Source organism: Brachyistius frenatus, unplaced genomic scaffold, assembly GCF_029030835.1.
Source record: "Brachyistius frenatus isolate BFR_SWC_R1_liver_20210118 unplaced genomic scaffold, ASM2903083v1 Contig_118, whole genome shotgun sequence".
In the NCBI taxonomy this organism is placed as follows: Eukaryota; Metazoa; Chordata; class Actinopteri; family Embiotocidae; genus Brachyistius; species Brachyistius frenatus.
The window spans coordinates 142,811-166,955 of NW_027210717.1; the positions used below are offsets into that span (position 1 = coordinate 142,811).

General features: G+C 41.3%; 1 protein-coding gene across 2 annotated transcripts in view; it reads right to left on the reverse strand.

The window, feature by feature from the left end:
• Positions 1-8,090: 8,090 nt before the first annotated feature.
• The window catches only part of arhgap20 (Rho GTPase activating protein 20), a 36,603-nt gene continuing 20,548 nt past the window's right edge, over positions 8,091-24,145 (reverse strand). Inside the window, exons 10-16 of one of the 2 annotated variants that reach the window (XM_069713365.1) lie at positions 23,220-23,410; positions 22,264-22,428; positions 21,046-21,155; positions 20,383-20,572; positions 14,221-14,332; positions 8,711-11,667; positions 8,091-8,669 (exon numbers count right to left, since the gene is read on the reverse strand). In XM_069713365.1, coding sequence (XP_069569466.1) covers positions 9,986-11,667; positions 14,221-14,332; positions 20,383-20,572; positions 21,046-21,155; positions 22,264-22,428; positions 23,220-23,410 — 2,450 coding nt within the window. In that variant the 3' untranslated portion in view covers positions 8,091-8,669; positions 8,711-9,985. Of the gene's footprint in view, positions 8,670-8,700; positions 11,668-14,220; positions 14,333-20,382; positions 20,573-21,045; positions 21,156-22,263; positions 22,429-23,219; positions 23,411-24,145 lie in introns of both variants that reach the window. The other variant, XM_069713364.1, reaches the window with a different exon arrangement.

A 24,145-nucleotide genomic window follows, 5' to 3' on the forward strand; every position in this document is an offset into this window, starting at 1 on the left:
CATTTTAATCGTTTGTTTTGCATCAAAAATGCTTTAGAGATGATTGGATGTAAAATCTAAATACATTTCAACCTCAAGAGAGCTGTGAACATTTTATTTCCTCACCTGGAACAAAAATGTAAAGTATTTAACTTGCATAACATGACTCATTACTCAATTACTTATTTTAACCCAAACCATGACCTTCTCCTAATCCTAACCAAGTAAACAAACTAAATATTGATTGTGTCCCATTTACATGGCCATGGTATCCTCTCGTGGATATTTTGTTATTCACATTGGCATGATAATGGGTTGTTTTATAATAGACGCTTTTTAACAGCAGTGTGGGCCGTTACAGTCTGAGCACATGCCAACATTGAGGGAACGAACTTGATGTTTTGTTTCATAATTGGGCTTTACTCAAATCACAATTTTCTGAAAATCAAATCAGATGCAGTCAACCTCACCAGCTGCAGCAGAGCAACAGAATAAAAGTCCAGAAAGACAGCAGGAAGAGGGTTTCATTTGCAGCGGATACTGTGAATCTGGCCAACACTGACTGCATGAAATAGCACGTAGCAGCTACTCTGAAAAGTGTGCAGTTTTTGTTGTTGGAGAGTTTTAATTGTTTTAATTTGACTGTAACTTCACACACCGATATGCTCACACCCACAAATCCAGTCTTTCTCCTTCACAGAGTCTCTAACAGGTGTTGTCATCATCTCGCTGCGTCAGATTTCCTCCAGTCCTTGGTGTGCTGACACATAAATCTTCTCTCCTGTTATGCAACTGAACTTTGTTGGAGGTCTTAAATTCTTCCCAGCTCAGCCTGCAATTTGTGGTGTTTAGATATAAAAATGTCAAACAAAAAACGGACATGTTTTTCTGTGGTTGTGTACCTCTACAGGGTCCCATAAACTACCACACGATCATATTTTGTGGGTTTCAGCTTGGAAGAACCACTGCTATAATGCGGCTGGTTCTTTTACAGCAGCTACTTCCATCACATGGGATAAGATTGTAAAATATAATACAAGTTGGCACGAATATATTCCTCTGTTAGTTATTTTGTGATACCGTATTTTTCATGTAGAAACCTAATCGACATCAGATGGTGGGTCCCATGGGGCTCAGAGGGGGAGGTTACTCATGCCTGTTTTTCTCTGTAACATCAGTGTTTCAAACAAAGCTGCAGAATGTGTGTCAGAAAAACAATGTAAGTTAATATCACCAGAGTTCCTGTCCAGTGCTTTTCGGAGTGGGTCAACAGCATAGCAAAGGGAGGAAAACACTACTAATTGCTGTTTTGACTGAAATTCACGAGTGGGATAGATCTTATCAGGTGTGACCTCATTGCACAGCGAGTTACGTGTTGGCTGAGAAATCTGGCCATGGAGCCAAGCTGCCTTAAAACTCCCTTGTCACCCCTAGTTATAAAAGAAAACGTTTCATTTGCCAGCATGGCAGCTGAGGGCCTGAAAGTGTGAGCTGCATAGACAATGAACAAAACAAACTAAAAAAAAGAAATACTCCCACCATGTCTGTCCAGACATTTGGGAATAGCATACTCAAAATCGAATCCAGGCTCACACCAAAGCATGATACTGTGTAAGTGTCATGTTGTGCCTCACATAACAACGTTAAAATGAAGGCGCTTCTGTGAGGATTCCTGTCTGATCTTAGTGTGTTTCCCTCTATTTGTGTCCCCGATCACCTCTCCTCATGTGTGTTGTCATTTACCTGTCTGTTTGTTATTGTATGCCACGTGCTTGTGTTTTGTTTTGTGTTCCTGCAGTACCCTCCTCCGAGCTCCACCCTCTGACTCACCGTTCTCCGTCATCACAGCTGTGCCTCATCTCCATGATCACCCCGCTGGATACAAATACCCGGGTCTCCCGTCTGCTTGTCGTCAGTCCGTCCATTTACCTGCACAGTAGCACGTCCCGTAAGTCCGTCTGTCTCATCATTGAGAGTTTCCGGTTCTGACTCCCATTTTGTTTCCTGTCTACCTGCCGTTCACCAGAACGAAGAAGATTACAGATCGTTCCTCGGAGATCATCTGCTGCAATCTTGGCAATCCTGTGTCGAGCTTCGAGCGTCACACAGTCCGTCCGGTGTCGAGCCACGGGTATCACCTGCACTGAGAAACCTTCCAGTTCGTTCCTCGGAGATCAGCTGTCGAAGGTTTGGCCATCATGTGTAGAGTCACAGACGTGGCACAGTCAATCCTGCCAATCTGCTGTGCTGGTGGAGGACCTCGGGATTCCCCACAGCGAAGCCACGCCCACTCTGCCTACTGCCTGCCTGCCTGCCAGCCTGTGGAGCCAGTTTCCGGTTCAGGATCAGGGAAGAGAGAAGAGGAGATTTCTCCTGAACAATTGGCCTCTGGCCTCTTATGGACTTGAACATTGTTTATCTCTGCTTACTGTGTGTCAGTTGTTTGGAGAAAATAAAGACTCCCCGGTTCGTAAAAACAGCTATCCTACTGTGTCTGGGTCTGTTAAAACACTGCCATATCATAACAGCTTCAGGTTTACACATGCGGTTGGGTTCACAACTTGTGAACTCGAGGCTTACAGAAAATTTGGAGTTCTGACTTTGTGAATACCCCATAAGGGGGTCGTTCATATGGACTCTTCTCATATACACGGTAAATATGATCCCATTTGAATGGAGCAACTTTGGTGTGATACTGAGCTGAAAACAAAACACCTAACTATGCTAACAATAAACAACAGCAACAGAGCAAAAAAGATGTTATCGGGGCAATTTGTGCTACTGTTGAGAGTTTAATACTACTGCCTCTCTCCTTTTCAAAGAAGAAACCTCCAAACTTTTTAGAGGTTAGGGCAGTAACAGTTTCATACTCAAAATATAAAGTTAGTGTGTAAAAGTAGAAAAGAGCCCAAACTAACCTCCTCCAGATGGAATTTGTGTTTTTAATGTTGAAGGTTCATCTTCTGACCTACTCCACAAACTGAGCTCATAATAAGAGACACGTGAATGTCCGAACTTTGCAGTTTATCAAAAGCACATGGTATTCATGTTCAGCGCTGTTGCCTTTGGTTTGAGTTCTCCAAGTGGGGAACTGAACTCTTCACTCTTGTATGATTTCCTGTGCTTCCTGCTGAACCGGCACGGCCTTTCTTCTTCACTGAGCCTTTAACAGGTGTTTTCGTCTCTCTTTGACAGATTTTCTCCGTGTGTCGGACACATAAATCTTCTTTCCTGTTATGTAACTGAATTTAGGTGGAGGTCTATTATTATTAAATTATTCTGAGATGTGCCTGTAATTTGTTGTATTTAGATGTATAAACGATGCACAGACATCAGAATGAGACACAGAGCAAGCAAACCATACATTTTCTCTTGAGCAGTGACTCTTGTAGGACTGTAGGCTGGTGGTAAAATACGTGACAGGTATGTTGAGCACAAATACAATGGCCACTGGGTGGGGGGGGGGGGGGAAACAATTCTTGTCATCTTTCAGGTCCCAGAAGAATGGCAGAAACTCAGCTCTTACACAACTGCCAGCAAAAAACAAGCCGTGTTGATATTTGTGGTACATTTTGTACTTTTCAAAGGATTCCTTTTACCGTCTGATGGCTGTTACCTCAGTGCTGTTTTACAGCTGGTTGTTGCACGCCATGAGCTATAACATATCTGCTGTCTTTCTTCTGACTTCAGCCACACAGGTTGTTAGACCTGAGGCGCATGTGTCGGTGCATGACATTTCTTTTGATTTGTCTCAAGTTGTGATTTTGGTGGCACTTCTCCAGGCACACTCAGACAAATGATGCTTTTGATCTCGGTCATTTCACAACCCAGCCTTGGGTCGAAACAGACCTGAATGTACTTGATTGACAGTTGAAGAGGTCTAAATAACAGGTTTATGGGGACTTTCCACTCAAAAATAGAAGCTGACAATCTTCTGTTTCTTCTTCAAATCTACACTCCAAAATAAGATAAATCTTATTTGTATAACTTGTACTGCATTACGATACAGCTAAACAAAGAGCTCATTATCTTGCAAGGCTCTCTGTATTCATTACATACATAACTTACAGTTGTTTCTATCTTAACTCCTCATAGTGGTGGCATTACAGGTATGTAAGGTTCTTTGTCACATCAGTTTTTGGCCTGTTTGGATTGAATGTGGTCACCTGCTGTACATGTTGGCGTGACGTATTGACTGATCGATTCTGATAGCTGATAGTTCTCTGATAGTGATGTTATTGATAACATTGGTGCACTATATATATTATGTGTCTCTTATTTTTGTTGATAATTCTGGTAACACTTAAGAGTAACATAAGGGTGCATGAATTAACAACAACATTTATTTTTTTTCTTCACCCAGGAAGTAATTTACAAACTCATGATAATGCATGTACTTACTGTAGTTTTACCAGCAATGGATAGTAAAGATCAGAATGTTCATGACTTTATGTTAAAGGTCACAACATGATAAACTGAGTAACTGTTTAATTGGTTGAGAATACATTGTGATCATACTTAGTTAATTCATAATGATGTACTCACCTTATTAAATGCTCTAATTAACATATTGTTCATGCATGAGGTCATGAATGAAAGACTTTGAACTCATGGTATTGATTCATTAGATTTGTGAGATATTAAGGCATGAAGTAATGCATAAGTCCTAATGCTTAACCAATAAGTGTTACATTACATTTCATTTAGCTGACGCTTTTATCCAAAGCGACTTACAATAAGTGCATTTCAACCATGAGGGTATAAAATCCAGAACAAGAATCAAGAAAATACAGTTTTCTTCAAGAAAGCCAAACTACAAAGTGTTAAAAGTAAGTGCCATTTTAAGCGCTACTAAAGTGCTAGTGTTGCCATAAATCTATTGTTATTTTCAGCTGGTTATATTTGACTCCTCTCTAAAACTAACGTATCCCTCTGCTCCCTTGAGGATACACTCTGCTACTGCCAACTCACCTCAATACAAGCTACATCATTCAATAGTTTATTATATTACAACAAATGTGTGTATTAAGGCACTTAACCACTGTAACATCAGATTTTGCTTGCACATCAAACTAACCAATAGTCAATTTCTTGACTAGCCGCTACAATTTTGAGATTTCAACCCCTCCTCTTTGAACCCTCACCTTCCCCAACTTTTTTCCAACAATGCTGTGATCCTTGACGCTCGGATTAAGATACCATTTCAGCCGCCAAAGCTTCTAAAGGGGAAAGCAGGTTGTGCATGACATCATTATTGAATTTTTTTTTTTGCTTCAATTTGGTACCTCACTCTTTCCTGTGATGAAATTAGGTCTGCATCAATGTCAGATTTGTGTAACTCTGGCTCAGTATGTGAGTTGTATTACAAACATGTCTAAACAAAGTTGAATAAACACAGTGACTCTTTAACGACTCTTTACGAAGGGAAAACTCACTCGTGCAGTTGCTCTAATACACACCCTTCCTGTAATACTCCATTGAATTCAACCAGTCCGAAACTCCAAAACACAGCTGTGTAAAGAAACTTGTGAAATGGGAATTCTGGGTTTTATGGGTCACACTCCTGTTATGCAACAAAACTGTATTTCGATGACATCACCTACAGTGCTGAGTAACCTGCCTCCCTGAGGAACATCAGGCCAGTGGAGCCACATCAATTCCTACCTGTGTATCTTCATGTCATGCACTGGTGGAAAATATGAGGGTACATGTCTGAAGGTTTTTGATGATCCCCTCCATAATTCTGCTGGTTATGACATCTCAGATGGATTTTTGTAAACGTCTGAGTTAAGCCTGATGTCTGAAGCTCTGTTTCTTGTTAAAATATGCAGTAACAGCTTTCACAACAGGTTGTAAATAAAGGCTAAAGTAACAATTACAAAGCCACAGTTGAGTCCTGCATTGTGTCGGTGTGTGGGAATCCTTCAAGAATCGCTCCATGAATTATTTTATGAACCTTGATGTTGATTATGCAATCACGCAGCCAGGCATAATTCATCAAATACATTTAGTTACATAGGTCAAAACATAAACACTGGATGAGTTAAAAGGAAACATGTATAAAGAAATGAATACAACTTTCAGTGAACCCTTTTAATAGTGGAAATGTCAGTACAAACAGAAAAATGCATGTTAAAACTATCTGTATAGATGGATGTTTTTGGAGTGATATTTTAGTCAATAAAGTAAATGATGATGTTACAAACTTGGCTCAGGCTTGTAATGCCAAAGTGCCACCAAGTTATTTTATTTTATTAGTAAGAGTATAATGCAGAGTATGATGATATGGATATAGTCATTAGTGTGTGGCATGTATGGATGAGTGAAAGTGTGTGAGTGTTGTAATATGCAAGCCCAAACCAAACTAAAAAGAAAATGTGACCAGGCCAAAAGAGCACAAACTGGAGAGCAACCCTTATATATGTTAGGCCCCGCCCCTCTCTCAGGTGCAGTCAGTTGCTCTGACGAACCATTTGGGATCCTATGAGAAGAAAACAGGAAGGGGTAGGCCGTCGCAGATGTTTACCAGTTCTAAAGGTTTCCAAGTGACTTTAGTGAGAAAATGAATATTTCATTTTAGAATATAAACCTGCCACTTCTTTTTTGTGTTGAAGACAGAAGAGTACAGGAAAATCATAAAGTGTATCCAAATACATAAAAACTCTGAAAATAATTTGAATAAAAATGCCTGATGGAAGTACCTGTTCTGTTCACTGCGACTTTTTTTAATTGATACAGATCACAAATCTGACTCTTGTATGCTGCCATATGCCAGGTCTCCCTTTTATAATTTGAGCATATTAATACCATATCAATTTGGGATTGTTTCCAGTTGTTGCATCCCAATGTGTGTAGAACTTAGGTTTATTTAAAAAAATATTGTATCAGCCTAAAACCAATTGGCATTAGCCACCATACACCATATGTCAGGGGTGTCAAACTCATTTTAGTTAAGGGGCCACATACTGCCCACTTTGATCTCAAGTGGGCCAGACCAGTAAAATCATAGCATAATAACACATACATAACGACAACATTTCTCTATGTTTAAATCATTGGTGAAGGTTTTTGGATGATAAGCCCTGTTTTAAGGTCTTTCTACAATAAACTAGAAACATGAAGACCAAAAACTCAGACATCAGCCCACTGTTTATCAGCCTGGGCTCTCCTCTACAGATTCCCTCGCTTTGTGACGCGTTTGACGTCAAACGCGTCACAAAGCGAGCAGCGAGCGCTGCTGCCTCCGGAGCAGACGTCGCATTTACGCTGTTTTTGAAGCAATTACTGGATCGATTAAAAAAAATTACAAAACGTTTGTACTCATAAACCTCCATATTCTCATAGAAATGCAATTTATGTCTTTCTGTAATTTTCACACTTAGCAAAGTCATCCGGCGGGCCGAGCTGGACCGCGGGCCGTATGTTTGACACCCCTGCCGTATGTTGTGCGCTGAAACTCTAACACCAACTCCATTGTTGGAACTACTTCAACGTCATCTCACTTATCCACCACAACTGGTCACTGATTGTTCAACCCTTCAGAGTGGCTGAGCAGACCTTAATGTGAACAAGGTTTCCAGACTGTTCTTGAATGTTATTTGTTTGTTATGGTATAACATTATGGGAACATTTAATAAAGAACATTTTATAATCTGTGACCTCAACAATATCCTCAAATAATCCCCTAAACAGTTAAAACATTAGGTCTTTGTTAACATTTAACCTGGAAGGAACATTATTTTAATTAAATTCTTCAAGTATTCTTTGACCATTAGATCTAAATGTTTTCTTTAAAACATTATTAGAGGTTATAGCTCGGTATAAGCTTCCTACTAAAAAGAATATATTTAAATGTTAATACTTTGTAAGCACCAACATTTTAAATACTAACTGTGATTCAATTACATATTTTTTCTAATTTAAATGATTAGAATTAATTTTGTAATTTAATTACATGTAACTATTTACTCCCCATCAATGGTTATTAATGTAAACGGTGATCTTAATCTCTCCTCTTATATCAAATGCTGCAGATATTTTCCAGAGACAACAAAAGTGTCACCCTTAAAGTAACCACCGGTGTGAACAAACTCATATGATCTGCAAAGTAGTTTCACAAGAGCAACATTTATTAAAATCAAAGATAATTTTGTTCTCGTGAGTACTGGACATCAGATGTACACAATATACAAATGGTGCGTTTTGTAGCAAATATACTTTCTATAGTGACAGCAGCAGCAGAATTGGCATGTACAAAAATACACATTTGATTTTCTCACACAACTCAACATACCAAAGTAACAAGATAATATATTTATATATATATATATGTATCATAAATATGCAGAACTGTACAGATTGACACGATTGACTGTAATGAAGATGACAATTATAACATTAATAATACAGGATAAAGTACTTTTTGAGATCATTTAAAAGGCAACACTTAACAACAATGACCTTATTCCTGTGTGTGGTCCGGTGAAAAAGTAATGCTAATAATAACACTGTTTAATACTCATGAAAACTGATCCTACACTGAGCTACAAATATATTATCTGTAAGTATGTATTTACATGAACAAATAAGGTCAGTTATTGTAGAGTGTCACCAAAGAAATCAACACTGCATTATTGCAGCCCTGGAGTAAAAAGATCATATTATTAATGGACAAAATATGGTGCATTCAACTCACACACACACACACACACACACACACACACACACACACACACACACACACACACACACACACACACACACACACACACGACAAGCTGTGTCCTTGTTTCTTGATGAGAATATTGAAGTGCTACGCAGGAATAAAAGAGATGTCTCCCTTAGTGGCACAGATTTTCTCACATTTTGGCTCAGGACACGACATCAAACTCCACAATATTTTGGACTTTCTTTCACACACACACACAAATTGTCTTCTCCCCCCCAGACTCCTCTCCCTCCTTCCCTTCCCTCCTTCCCTCATAGGTCACAGAGATATAATCCAGAGCTGCCGAGGACAACACTGTGTGCTGTGTGACTTGGAAACTCTGCTTATATGAATAAATACCGGCCCCATTCAACAAGACAAACACTTCACTCTCTGGAAAAGTAATAGTTCACTTAATAGATGCAATTAGTCAGAAAACGTACAAATTGTTAGATATATTTTTTTTTAAGTATGTACAGCGAGGGTGTCTGTGTTAAAACTTTCCTCCTCTGGCACCCAAAAAACATCACATGTTGTGGGTAGAGTTAAATACCAATTTTTGTGTCCCGTACAAAAATGTCATTCCGCACAAAAAAAACTTTGAGGCGTATGATTATGCACAGTAAAAGTCAGAGTTTTCAATTTCATATGGCATGTTTTGGTGTTTAACAACTGCAGGCTCCAAAAATGTGTCATTGCCCGGGGAATCAAATGATTTCCTTCTGTTTCCTCAGTTTCTGACAAATTCCTCCAGTATTTCTTAATGTGCTGAAAAACCAACAATGCATTCTGCAGGCAAAACAAGGACACGGAGGAATAAAGTTCAGAGGGAAAGTAGATTTTGGCACTCTGAGCTGTAACACTGACCCATTTTGAAAGTAGCTTTAATGCTTGTTTATGGATCCAGATATCTAATCGTTTTGAATTCACTGCATCATCGCTCAATAAATCATTTGGCGACCACAGCTGCTTTCAACAAAGCAATGCAACTTTCAAATTCATGATGGCACTTTATTTCTAAAACGTAGTGGAGTATAGCCAGTCTAATGTTTTGCCAGATATCTGTCACAATATATAGATTACCTGCCATCGAAGAGGTGAAACACTGAAGCAGGACGAGCTTCTGTACCGTTTAACATCTTAAACCTTGGCGGTACCATTACAGTAATCTGCAACAGGAAACAGGTATATATATATATGGAGGAATATAATCACATCAATAATAAAGACAGTTGTATACAAGTGAACATATATAAAAACAAGTCTCCCATGTGCAGTTTGTCTATGCAAAGTTCTTATTTACACGTAGGACTCTTCTGCAAAAAAAAGCTGTTCGAAGTCCTCCAGTTGCGGGTCGCTGCACCGCCTGTTCTGCCAGTCCTTCTGACCCTGCACGATAGCTAGCGCCACCTCCTGACTCCTCCGCAAGCAGGCATCTGTGTCCTCCTGACCCTGCGAGGAAAAGTAGTCCCTTACAGCCTGGGAGGCGGAGGGAGACAGGCAGAAGTTCGGCTTGGCGTGGTTGGGCTCCACGTCCGACACCCTCAGGCCGCCGTCTTGGGGCTTAGCTTTAGAAGTGCGAGGTCTGTCCAAGGTAAGGCTGGTGGAGGGGTTACAGTTCACGGTGACCTTGGCAGGTTCGAATGCTAGGCGGGGAAGCGTCTTGCTCCCTTTATGGACTTCCGTGGACGGAGAATGGGACTTTTGCCTCTGGAGGACCAGAGTGGTGGCGCTCTGTCCATAGAAAACCCCCTGTGGGGGCTGCACACACTCATTTCCCGTCGGCCTCGGTGTGACCTCACTTCCTGTTTGGGGTTTTAAGTTGCCGGAGGTGTTTTGGATCGGGGGTCTGAAGGTGCAGGCCTGGTCGTGGAGTTGCCTCACCTCTCGGACCGTCAGAGGTTTCTCCGTCCCCCTGTAGAACGGTGAGCGGCTGCGCTGCAGCTGCAGTAGAGCCTGCTGGTAGGACGGAGGGCTGCTGGACCTCCGTTGGCGGTTTTGATTTGTTCCCACGGCCTCTTGGGCACCGACAGAGTGTCCATTACTGGTCGGGTAAGATTTCCCATTTACCAAAGGCAAGTCCTCCTCTGTGTGTCCACTCTCAGGCTGCTTTAGTGACAGGCACCGGTCCTTCTTAAGCCACGTGTTAGGGTGGAGGCCGTGCGAGTTGGAGGTGGTTTGACCAGTCCGAAAGTTCTGGGTGGACGGTGGCCAATGAGGCAAGGATTCCCTCTGAGGGGGGGAACCACGAGGTGACCTCAGCGGCCGTCCAGGAAAAAGAGGGGAGAGAGGTGGCGGCTCCGCTAATGGAATCGCCCCATTTGTGGCATAGTCAGTGGAGTACTGTGAGAAGGCGGAGTCTAAAGAGCTGAGGGAGGAGCCTGTTGGTGAGGTTGCCGGTGAAGAAAGACTGGAACAGCTGGCGTCCAGTCGCAACGGAGGCGGTGGGGCATGCTTCATCTTCCTCCGCCCGCCATTCTGGATTTTGGTTTCTCTTTTCTCACACTCGTTCTCGCCCTCCTCTTTCAGCTGCAGCGAGTTCAGCCCCTGCTCCAGAAACACCTCGTCTTCCCCCTCCATGGCCGCATCATAGCTCGCCTTCCTCACCGGTAGGTGGCGGTTATTGGCATGAACCAACACTACGCTTGAAGGCGGCGTGCTTGCCAGGGTCAAGGCGGGCTCTGAGCTCCTCCTCAGCCGTCTGGGACCCTGCGATGAGCCGTTGGCCTGGCGGGTGCGAGGTTGTCGCACTGCGGGGCTGAACCTCCTGGGTCTGGCCAGAGGGGGGAGCTGCAGCAGGAGGTCGGCCTCAGGGTCGGGGTCGCCGTCGCTGAGCGTGATGACGGAGTCTCGGCTGCGGCTGTCCGGCTTGTCTTTGTCGCGAAGCAGCAGCTGCTCCTGGTACGGAGACTCGGGGTCATCATTCAGCTCGTTCTCCAGACTGTCGTAGGACGAGTCGTTCATCTGGAAGGACGACACATCTTGGAAGAGAGAGATGGAGAGGATGGAAAGCGCAGATGAGAGAAGAGGAAGAGGAGAGAAAGAATATTACGTTTTAAATTTTACCTACAAAGTAAAATAAAATAAAAGGGAGAGCATCCATCATCTATACTCGCATTTTGGGAGTAAATAAGATTCTTTACTCCCTGAGCTGAATGAACAAAGTCACAGTTTACTGAGGAGGACAGATGACAAAGTGTCATCCTGCCGTGTTGCTCTTTGACCTCTGCTGGTTATTTACAGCATCAGGAGGAAAAGTTAGGTGGTATACATGAATGAGGACATTCAGTGGCATCTTAATCAGCACTTGTAACCCCGGCAATCACTGAAATTACTGCAGGTCAAGTTGTCGACCCCAATCAATAGGACTGAAAGAGCCTCGGCAGCACAAGCACACACAGAGCGAGTCAGTCCCAAAGCACCTTGTTTAAGTCCAACACAGTGAGGCTTTATTAGTGCACTTTCAGAGAGCATACAAAGGGCCTTTTCAGACACACACACAATGTGTCCTCCTATCGTTGTGAGGACATTCGACGTTGGTCAAATATTAAAGTTGTTGTACATACTGCAAGTTTTGACCACTTAAGGAACCAGGAATGCAGAATGTCAACAAATGGTAGGTAGGTAGGTAGGTAGGTATATACTTTATTAATCCCCGAGGGGAAATTTTTTTCGCCACAGCAGCATACATACAGGAGCAATAATAGAAACAATAGAATAAAATAATAATAGAATAGAATAATATAATAGAAAAGCAATAAAATAAAAAATATAAATATAAAATATAAAATGCACAGTACATACAGTATATATACAGTACATTAAATATATTTGTTGTATATAATATATATATATATTTAATGTACTGTATATATACTGTATGTACTGTGCATTTTATATTTTATATTTATATTTTTTATACATACATATACTGTGCATATATCTATATATATTATATACAACAAAGATATTTAATGTACTGTATATATACTGTATGTACTGTGCATTTTATATTTTATATTTTTATTGCATTTGCATTTGCATTATGTGCATTTTATTTTTTATTTTATTGCTTTTCTATTATATTATTCTATTCTATTATTATTTTATTCTATTGTTTCTATTATTGCTCCTGTATGTATGCTGCTGTGGCAAAAAAATTTCCCCTCGGGGATTAATAAAGTATATACCTATCTACCTACCTACCTACCTACCATTCGTTGACATTCTGCATTCCTGGTTCCTTAAGTGGTCAAAACTTGCAGTATGTACAACAACTTTAATATTTGACCAACGTGTTTCGGTTTGTGGCCTTTATCGGGACCAAAAAATGTTGCCAACTATGCCCCTCAATGGACACTCCCCTCGCCTCTCTTACTGTGGAGTAAAACTTGACCTGGAGTCACTTGACCATATAAACCCAACCCACCTCTGGCACCCCATTGGCTGTTATGTGTATGTGATTGGTTGTCTTTCATTTTTTTTTTCTCCCCATTTGATCTTTTTTTCCATTTGTTTCAAACCCTATCTAAGTGTTTGTTGCACTGTTTCATTTTGACCCTGATGAAGGCCACAAGCCGAATAGCGTTGGTCTAATATCAAAATTGTTCTACATACTGCAAGTGTTGCTTGTAGATCCTTTTTCCTTTTCTGTGCACCTTGGCAAAGGGTAAAGTTGTGCCTGAAACTTCAATCATGCTTCCCTAGACCATTACCCTAACCTTACCCATCACAACTAACTGCCTAAGCCCAACCCTTACCCCAAAGCGTAGTCTACCCCTAGTCCTAACCTGAACCCCAAGTCTTGACCCTCAAATTGCATTTTAAAGTTGTGAGAACCAATCTAAATATACTCACGTGTGTTTGTCCTCAAATATTGTTTTTAACCAAAGTTGAGCCACACAACTATAGAAAGATATTCACACACACACGGACCTTCATGGCACATTTGAGGGTCACAAGAATATATTCTGTGTCCACATGTTGACTTTATACACTTAACTGTGCACTTTCATTGCATGACAGAAAACAGAAAGCACAAAAAAAGCAGCGTACTTGCAGTTTTTATGTACAATCTTGACATTTCAAACATTTGGCCAGTATTGTAGGACTGAAATCATTCTCTTGAAAATCAAGTCTAAACATCCAGTTGTGAATCGGAGAGAACGATTTAAGCATTTCCTTTTGGTTTATTTGAAAAAAAAAAAAAAAGATTTTGGACACAAGATACGGCGTTTTATTGTGTTACTGACTCAGCCTTTTTCAACCATTTATCTCAACAAATTTATACAAGCTGAAGTACAAAATGAGACTGATTATGAGCCGATAGAAATTATGTGATGGAGACTGTGAATGCCATTTCAGTGGTTTCAATCAAGCAACAGAGCTGGGAATCCTGGCTACGAATCCAGTCCACAGACTTGGCCTCCGCTTTAAAAACAATTCTACCAGCCTCTAATCATCTTTCATCTCTTTTCCACTCATGCCCTTTTCTCTCTCGATTCTACGCTGTTCTGCTGACTGTCAGTTCTTACCAGATCCGTGGTCGCTGCTGCTGCTCTTCTGGCTGAAGGCTCTGAAAAGCAAGGTCACGTCTCCCAGGATGCTGCTGCAGTTCTCGATGAGGAAGCGGACAAGCTCGCACACCTGTGGAGAGAAACACCACCCGGTTCCATCATAGAGTCATTAACATTATACACATTATGCAGATTCTTTTGTTGAAGCAGCTCCTCAGGGAAGCAGCCAAAGTTCAGCCGTAATGCAGCAAACATGCAGTTTCCAAGTGTCTGTGTCAGCACAAGTTGAGTAAACTCAATAATTGCAAAGTGAAACTTCGATGTAGCATTTCCACCACATTCAGAAGGAACAATGTGTTAGCTTTCTGTATTCTGACAAAGGAGTATCACATTCAATGACAAGAAATCCCAAATGACAAAACCTTGTTGACCGGCTGGCCCTCATCAGTGTTAACATGTCCTTTTAACAGGAAAATCTCAGGTGATCTTCATTAAGGTCATTACTGTTACACCTGGCAGAGGCAATTAGATACATAACAATCAATGAGCATTCAGAAGCAAAGTAGAAACAGGTTCAACAGATAATGTCAGGCTACATTCAATGGATATGCCATCTATCTTTTTGCATATCAAATGTTAACAGGCCTTCCATTAATCACGAGAAAAAATTGCTACGCAGCTAAAGCAGCAAAGGAGGGAAGAGTGAGTGTAATTATCTGGAAGATCGTAAAAACAACTTTGAGCACCAAACTACCTCTGGAGTGTTTTGAATGAAGTATGGAAGCAGCCAAGACCGAAGACATCTAAACAAACCATAGGAGATATGTTGCAAATTATAGTTCAGTACAGGCATCAGAACCGCCGTCTCCTTGCAGCATATCTTTGTTGGAGTGTGAAACGGAGGAATTCCTGGTGCTGTTTTACTCCTTTAATCACGCTTTTAAGCTTTTCATGAATTCTCAGCACACAGCATTGTTCTGGAAAGTTCAGTCACAAAATATACTTCATAAAATATGTCCAATCAGGTTGTGACCTCATCTACATTCCTTTTGTTTACATCTTTTGGTTCATTTGGTTCATGAATGCTACAGTGAACACTAAGCAAACCAGAACTAAAATGCGACCGCGTGTCATTTTCTGCTTTGGTCACAACCAAGAGAACCGAACTACATAGAAATACACCCAGACTGCTTGACTCTTGGGGGTTATTTGGGGGTTAAGTTTTAAGGGTACATCGCCAGAGGCATTCTTTTCAATTAAATACCTTTCAATAAGGTACTTAAGCTCTTCAATTCATGTCCAAACTCAAATGAAATGTCTCCCTACCAGTGATGTGATTTCCTTTATTGTAATGCTAATACGATGCTTATATTTTGTATTTAGCTAATAAAGTCATTTCTTGCCACTGAGTTCGATCTTTCTCCCGTCATTCAATTTCACACACATACACACTAAAATATCAGTACTGCCGAGTTTACATTTTGACAACTAGAGTGTAGCTTCTTGTACTGTAACTACTGCCTGCTTTAATTTGGCGTAATCGTGACCTAAATAACTTTATGACAGGAGTTGCAAACAGCTGTCAGAAGTTGTATTTTGCAGGTGTCCCACATTATCACCCGCAGAAACGTTTGTTTCTGTTTGTTTGCTCTGAAGTCCTACAAGACTATTTGCATTCCACAATGGCCGAGAAAACATCAACTCCTTTGTCTCCGTCAACTCTCTCACTATCCGAGATATTTCACTATCCGGTCCTGGATAACATCCTGATGATAATACTGCGTGTGACTTCATGTATTTACTTTTGATTATCACTCCTTCAAATGCTGGTTGAAAGACCACCGCTGAGAACGACGGACAAATCCAGCGTAATGCCACCCATCATGTTCACCGTTGAACTATACAAAATAACAGCTACAAATGCCATAGAGGGAATCATATTTTGTTAAAGGCTGTCTGAGTCAACATTATCAACCCAGTTGGAATCCGTCCTCAAACAATTCACACTACTTGGCTCAAACCACCGCCTCTTAAACTAAACAGACAAAATTTACGAAACACATATGACGTCCCGTGACACAGATCGTCGGCCACTTGGAAACCTTGGAGGCTCCCCAACTGTGGAAAAGTTTCCAGTAAAAATGTGCCGCTTGTGTTTATAAATGAGATGTTTTTTCCTGCTGCCGCTGTGCCTCTGTGACACGATGGAAACACGGCGGATATAAACACACTCTGTTTGTTTGGTGGCCAGATGTTGTCTGTTCATATGACTGTATGGTGTCCATACACACTTAATGACTAAGCACTCAGAAGAAGAGTCTATTGGTCTAAACAGTGCTCCATCAGGCAACGCTATAAGTCATTTTTGTAATTGTAAAAGCAACCTAAAACTATTTTTTTTAAGTATCTGACAGTGCAGAGATCATTTTAATTTGTTTTGAGCCAAATCAATTGGATTTGTGATTTTACAACATTCAGAAATATGAAATATTTGTTTTCAAAGCTAAAAGTTCAGGTCCATTTATCCATGTTTTACCTGGCACATGATGAGCGTGATAAACTTAATGAGCTCCACAGTATTTTCATTCAAGCCGTTCTAAATAGCTGATCCCTCGCAGTTCTTAGTAGTGAGCAAATGCACCATTTCTCTCCTGGTTTTATCTCTTCATGTACTCCACTGCTCCTCAGATACCTCTTGGGCATCCACGACACTTTCCACCCATCCATCCGTCAGCAGCCAATTCAGAGCTGCTTCTTCTTCTCCCTCTTCTTTACCTCAGAGGGATGCTATCTTAAACTCCCTCAACCATTCAGGAAAACAGGAACTAAATCAAACGAATGCCAGATATCATTCACAGAAGATTTGTCTTCTGCATGATCGCAGCTTGATACTGTCAGAGGACCTGAAGCGAATACACTATCTGCACATATGTGTCAATGTGTATAGATCATTGAGAGATGCCGCAGCTGTGCGTTGACAGGTTTTCTGTGAATGTAATTTAAGAAAGAAAACAAAGCAAAAGAAAAGAAAAAGTTTGGTCCACATTTCAGCGACTGAGCTTGAGATAAAAAAAAAAAAAAAACGCACTTCTCCTTGTCTCCATTTTGCACAACGTAAAGCTGCTTTTACCCAGAAATTCTTAAACAGCTACGTCCAGCCAAAAATATTTAAATTATATGCTGCTTGAAAGAGAGAGGAACACTGAGACGAAACTAAATTGGCAAAAACTGAATATTCACGTGTCTCCAGACGAGGTTGGAGACCAGCCATTACACAGCCTGCGGCCCACACTATAAATTGGCCCCTGGCTCCGACTGTAAGGTGGGAAATGTCGAAATATCACTTTGTTTTTCTTTAAACGTTTTTTTTTTTTTTTTTCCCCAGAAAAAGGCCGCCTGTGTTCAGCGTGAGCTCACAAACATGCAGTGTGTGTGAGGGGAAGTTTTATCAGGGGAGTATTTGGGAAACAGATATTTAGGTATTTGTGGGTTTTGCGGGTATTTGTGCTGACAAGTGTGTGTGTGTGTGTGTGTGTGTGTGTGTGTGTGTGTGTGTGTGTGTGTGTGTGTGTGTGTGTGTGTGTGTGTGTGTGTGTGTGTGCGCGTGTGTGTTTGCATGTGCCTGTGAGAGAGAGAGAGAGAGAGAGAGAGAGAGAGAGAGAGAGAGAGAGAGAGAGAGAGAGAGAGAGAGAGAGAGAGAGAGAGAGAGAGAGAGAGAGAGAGAGTGTTTCAGCAACACATTTTTCCATTAAAACACACTCTTGGCTTCAGGATTCTGTAGGAAATTCTTTGCATGTTTTCTCAATGAACCTCAACCATGTCAAGACACACACACACACACACACACACACACACACACACACACACACACACACACACACACACACACACACACACACACACACACACACACACACACACACACACACACTTTTGAAAAGATAAGCAAACCGGCCAGCCACCCACAGAGCTTGTGTGTAACTGTAACTTTCCAAACAGACCACAAATCAAAAAGCTTTGTGTGATTTATTTTTTAGTGCGTACATGATGGGCTCTGGGGCTCTGGGGGTCTGGAGGGAGGGTGGGAGGGGGAGGGAGGGTTGCTTCCTCTGTGGGCTCTGGCTGCAGCTACTGCTCCAGAATTAAGACCTTTCAGGTCTTGCTGGCCAAGATAAGAGGGAGAAAGAGCAAATCGCTTCACTGTTGTGTCAACGTTAGATTCAGAAAAATATATTTTTTTAAATTTAGTGTCCACAAGAAGATCAGTGGAAACCTAGCAAAAACTGTTACTATTTTATCCCCAAGTCAACTCATTTCTGAACGGTTGGGAAGCGCTTAATATACTCAAATATCACAATACATCTTAATTTTAGAAATAGTCTGAAAAGCAAAGTGAATAAAACTGAAGCCATTTGTATAGATACTGCCCGTAGACTGTACATAAAAGTGGACAAAACTTCCGGGTCTGAAAAATAAAGCCATTGCGGAAGTGCCTCAAACTGCAATACTACTATGGGCCACTAGGGGTTGCCTCTACAAGGCTCTGGCTCCATAGACTCCCATTCAACTTCTCACATGAAATTCAAAGTCAATAGTTTTTTTCCACAAGTTTTTAAACTGTCATTTGCTTAAGCCCCTCCTTCTTATTAATTTTCTGGCAGTGTGTCTAAAAACAATTCAATTGTTAGTTAGATGCATCTGTTTGATTGACAGGCCTGTGGTGCAGTCAGGTTTCCACTACAGGTGGGCGGGGCTTAGTGTCCTCGGAGAATGAGTTAGATTTCCCGCTGGCTCCAAATACGGTCACTTTTGGATTGAAACAGTAAAGATGTCAACGGCCAAAATTGTTTCAGAAAGGCAGTTTTAAAAAACAACGAGTGACGTCTCGGTTGATTGCCGCTTGAATACTACCAGAGCGGTCTGGAAAAGTATGTGTTTTTCTGTCATGTTGGAAAGCTTATGATGATGTAACTCTTTAAACTTTATATATATTTTTCTGTGAGTCGGCATTGAACTGTGAAGCTTTCCTCTTTCCTGTCAGGTCTTGCTCGCAGCTTGCGGGTTTCAAGCCAAATGTAACAAGGTTGCAATTTGAACTTATGAGTAATTACCAGTGGTGACATGCAAACGTGACTGAGTGTGTGTGTGTGTGTGTGTGTGTGTGTGTGTGTGTGTGTGTGTGTGTGTGTGTGTGTGTGTGTGTGTGTGTGTGTGTGTGTGTGTGTGTGTGTGTGTGTGTGTGTGTGTGTGTGTGTTAGTTACTGTTGCGTGTTAGTGGGTCAGCTCCTGCTCGGAGGTCAGCACACACTCATCCACAAGGGAAACCTTCAGTCTGCTGACACATGGAGATTTCATGTGCATGTGAACACGGACTGTGTTTGTATACCCGCGACAGTGAAACCTTGATATCTTACCTGTCAATCAAACTCTGGTCTGTCTGTTAGGTAAGGTGTTTCATACAACATGGCAGCACACACACACACACACACACACACACACACACACACACACACACACACACACACACACACACACACACACACACACACACACGACACATTCAACACGGAGCTGGAGGCAGCAGTCGGTTAGCTTAGCGTAAGAGATTAGCTGTCAGAAGGGAACTAAAGCTGCCTGCCAGCACCTCCAAAGCTCAATCATTTGAATGTTGTAGGCTATTAAGTGTGTTTAATCTGTCCAAAAAAACAGAGTCAAAGTAGACATGTATAGTTTAACAAGGAGTCATGTTCAGCCTAAGTGCAAAAAATACAGCAGCAAGTGTACTTTTGAGTGAAGAGCCTTGTTGGACTTTCAAGGATGTTTGCCTGTACCCCTGCGACATGAATTGTTGTAGTGTTGTGTGTCTTTATATGTTTTGTATTGTGTACTGATGGTAATAAAGGTATTGAAAAAAATGAATAATAATAATAATAATAAGTGAGCTTTAGAAATGCTGATAGGTAGATCTTTTTACTGTTAGAGCCAGGTTAATATCCCCCATGTTACCAGTCTATAAGATAAGATAAGCTTCATGAAGAACTCACAGACATCTCATCTCAGTAAGCAAATAAGCACATTTCACAATGTGTCAAATTATTCTGAGATATCATGATCTGCCGAACCCGAGCTTTTATCACCCAGAACACTTGAGAACATCTGTCTGTGTGTTTTCTTTCTCACCTTTTTAGTGGCCTCCCCCTCCATCTCAGGAGTGCTTGGCGCTGGAGCCCAAAGCATGCTGGGAGCAATGCAGACAGACAGGTTGAAGGCGTTCATCTGGTTGTCGTGGGCCTTGCCTTGTATGCAGTGCAGCACGGCGACCACATGTCGCAGCAGAAGCAGGTTCTCCGGAGGCAGATGGTGGAGTAACCTGCGACAGATTAAGTAAGGACAAGGACCATAAAACACATCATAAAACACTGTGCGTGTTTAGGTGTGTATGTGTGTGTGTGTGTTGTCATGTTGTCTGCTGATTTCTGACTCCACAAGAATTTCTCCACAAAAGTTTCCACTGTTTCTCTTATATAACTTTTTTTTTTTTTTTTTTTCCAAAGCAGAAAGAATTTAGCTTGCTGTCTCTGGACCTAAAGTGATGCTCTGTCTTTCTTCCTCTCTCTAGACATAAACAGGGTGTAATTAAGGGGGAAAACCGACAGTTTGTAAGGTGTTGGTCAACCATAAACCACGAAGTACACTTATTTATTCGAGTCGTTCCTTTAATTTTTCACCCGTCTGTATAACAAACGTCCATATGACGTGTTATGTGTGTGTGTTTGTGCCTTCTAGACTGTTGAATTAGCAGAGGGGTTTTGACCTTAAATGTGAAGTAGAGAGAGTACCTACCTCTGGACGGCCGGCAGCCTCTCCTCCCCTGCTTCCCCTTCCATCACGTCCATCCACTGATCATACAGATCCACACCCAGTATGCTGCCCGGGACGTTTCTCAGGAAGTCCTGGACACAAATAAAGTCAAACTAATGATTATTTTCTCGATCAAATAATTATTATTTACTGGTAATGTTTGTTTCTGTTAACTGAGTGACTGATGAGTAGATTTGTGTTGTATTTAAGTGTGACAGCAAATGTCTTTTGTACTCTCTTGAAAAGGAGATCTTGAGGTCAGTGATAAAGATTTAAGTTACTCATTTAGTTCTGAAAATGCAAAAATAATGTCAATTCCCAACATACAAAGCAATGTCTTTATCATGGTTTATATCTATGTCTTTAGACGGTCTCGCTGCTGCGTCATTTCATACATATTTACTGCATCATTTTAGTCCTAATGGCCAACATCTGTCTTATCTAGATTATAGATGATTAGTTCACATAAATGATGTTATCTGGTACATGAAACATCTTGAGGAATAAGCACAAATACGGCACTTTCACAAGCATTTAAAGACATTAAGTTGGAGTAAAAGCAGTAAAAGGGATTTTTTTTTTCCTGATGCATAAAAGAAACCTTGAACAACATATAACAGCCTCACACTGTATAAAATAATTAGAAAAAGACAGTAAAGACCCAGGTTTATCTTTCAAGGAATCCATTCATGTTACTGTTTTTAGGTGTGTTTACTTGTATGCATTTTATCTGTTCTTATGCATTTAATTTTTTTTCTCTATTTTTAAATGTTCCTTTATATCAATATGCAATTTTCTTGCTGTAAAGCACTATGAGCTGCATTTCTTTTGCAATTATTATTATTATTATTAGACAGCCATTTTTTCTGTTACTGGACTAACTGATCAACAAGTGATGTACATTCCTTGTCCATTGTGCAGAAAACAGGTGAAGCACAAGCAGAGAGTGAGATGAGTCCACTGTGTAAAAACTCCTGAGCTGCTCCCTGGACGCCCGACGCTGCAGCCGCCGTTTGGCCTGGATCCTGAACAAAGCAGCACCTTGTGTGTGCGACTGGCCGCCTGCCTGGCTGTGCACAGACAGATTATCCTGTCTGGACTTAGGCGACTTTGGACCCACATCAGTCGCGCCTGCTTCTCTGTTGTCTCATTTTCAAACGAGTGAAACGCGGCAGCGCTGCGAGTGTGTGAGCGTGTTACCTTGAGGACGGCAGCGATGACAAACACGGACTGGTGTGCGATCTCCGGGTCCTCCGTCCCGCTGTCCAGTCTGTCTCGGAGCTCCCGGCAGGCTTTAGCCCCGGCTGACCGCCTGAAGACGCCTCGAGTGTACGGCCCCTCCAGGTACAGGAATACCAACATGTCCTTTAGGGAAGCGGAAATAAGAAGGTTACCAACATAAAATCTCTTTAAATGTTGTTCTTATCAATATTTTTGAATGATACACATTAATTCACACCAAATGCTCAAAAAAACATACAGGATTTCAGTGATGTTGCAAATCAAAAGAAATGAAAGCGGCAAGGATAAAATGAATTAATCTTTCTCCCGCTTTACTGTTATTTTTAATTAACCATCCCCTAGCCAGATTTTCATTTTACCCAACAGGATGAACCTGAATTACTTTCTCCACCTTGAAATGGGTCTCACTTAGCGAATGCCATAAAGAAGGGGTGGTTATTAAAATGTAAATAATATGTACATTAATATGTACTTTGACTCCAAAAGTAAATTCAGTGGTTAAAACCAAACTGGAAAACAAAGCTGTCAAATTAGCAAGATAATTAGGAATAAGAAATATTCAATCATTTGGTTTATTGCATCAGTTTAACAAGCAGCCCAGCATCAAATCTGGATTTCTTATTCAACAGATGCAATTTCACGTCTCTTGTAATCCTATCATGTCCCCAGTTTTTTAGTTTTAGTTTTAGTTTTACTTTGTAATTTATAACTTAAAACATTTATCTGAGGCAGTATAGTAGTTGGTGAGTGTCATTAATTCAAAGTAAAGTAAGAAGTCATAGTTATATCAGACACGTTTTCTTTCTAAAAATAAATCTATTTGACCACCACATCTATAAAAACCCTCCCGTGACCCCCCTCCAGACGGGGTCCTGGCCCCTCCTACTGGTCTGCGTGACCTCCACCCGGCTCACCATGACTGGCTTGGGCAGGCCGTTCTCTGGAGAGCACACAGAGCTCAGGCGTCGTCCGAACAGCTGCCCCTGAGTCGGGGAGAGCGAGGTCGGGGACAGGGGCAGGCCGTCCAGCTGTGAGCTGGACCCTCTCCAGAACGGCCAGTTGATCAGAGACCTCTTCCTCTTGAAGGACTTCTGCTGACCGGGCTCTGTGGGGAGCAAAGAGAAATAAGAAGTGAGCTGTGGTTTTCCATATAATCACACTGTTGCTGCTTGAGCAATGGATGCTGAATTAATCGGAAGGCATTTAGTAATGAATTACACGTCAAAGAAACCAAATAATTTCATTCACCAAACTGCAAAACTGCAGCCTCAGAAATTACTTCACGATATTTATCTTTTGCAAACAAAATATATAGGGGATTGTTTAGCAGTTTCAAGTATCGGTCTGTCCAACAAATAATGACATGTTTAAAAAGTTTGAGGGATATTAACACAAAGAGATAATTAAGTTAAAGACACCAATGAGTCACTGACAGAGAGACAGATGAAGAAAGAAACATTGACTGAGTTTTTGAGGGGAATGTATGCAGACGTGTACTAATGTTTGAGAACACCGTTCAATTTGGGGATTGTGTGTGTACATGTCTCTGTTTATCCATGCCCGCATGTGAAAGAACATATGTATGTATAGGGACCTTTGTGTGTGTGTGTGTGTGTGTGTGTGTGTGTGTGTGTGTGTGTGTGTGTGTGTGTGTGTGTGTGTGTGTGTGTGTGTGTGTGTGTGTGTGTGTGTGTGTGTCTTCAGGCTTGTGACTGTGTCCCTTTGCTGAGCGTTTGCTCAAAGTGACAGAGTCTACCTGAGTTGTTTAAGTGCCTGTCTGCAGGTCTGCCCTCACTGCGTCCACATGTTCTCTGTGACATAACAGCTCAGCGTGTTTCTG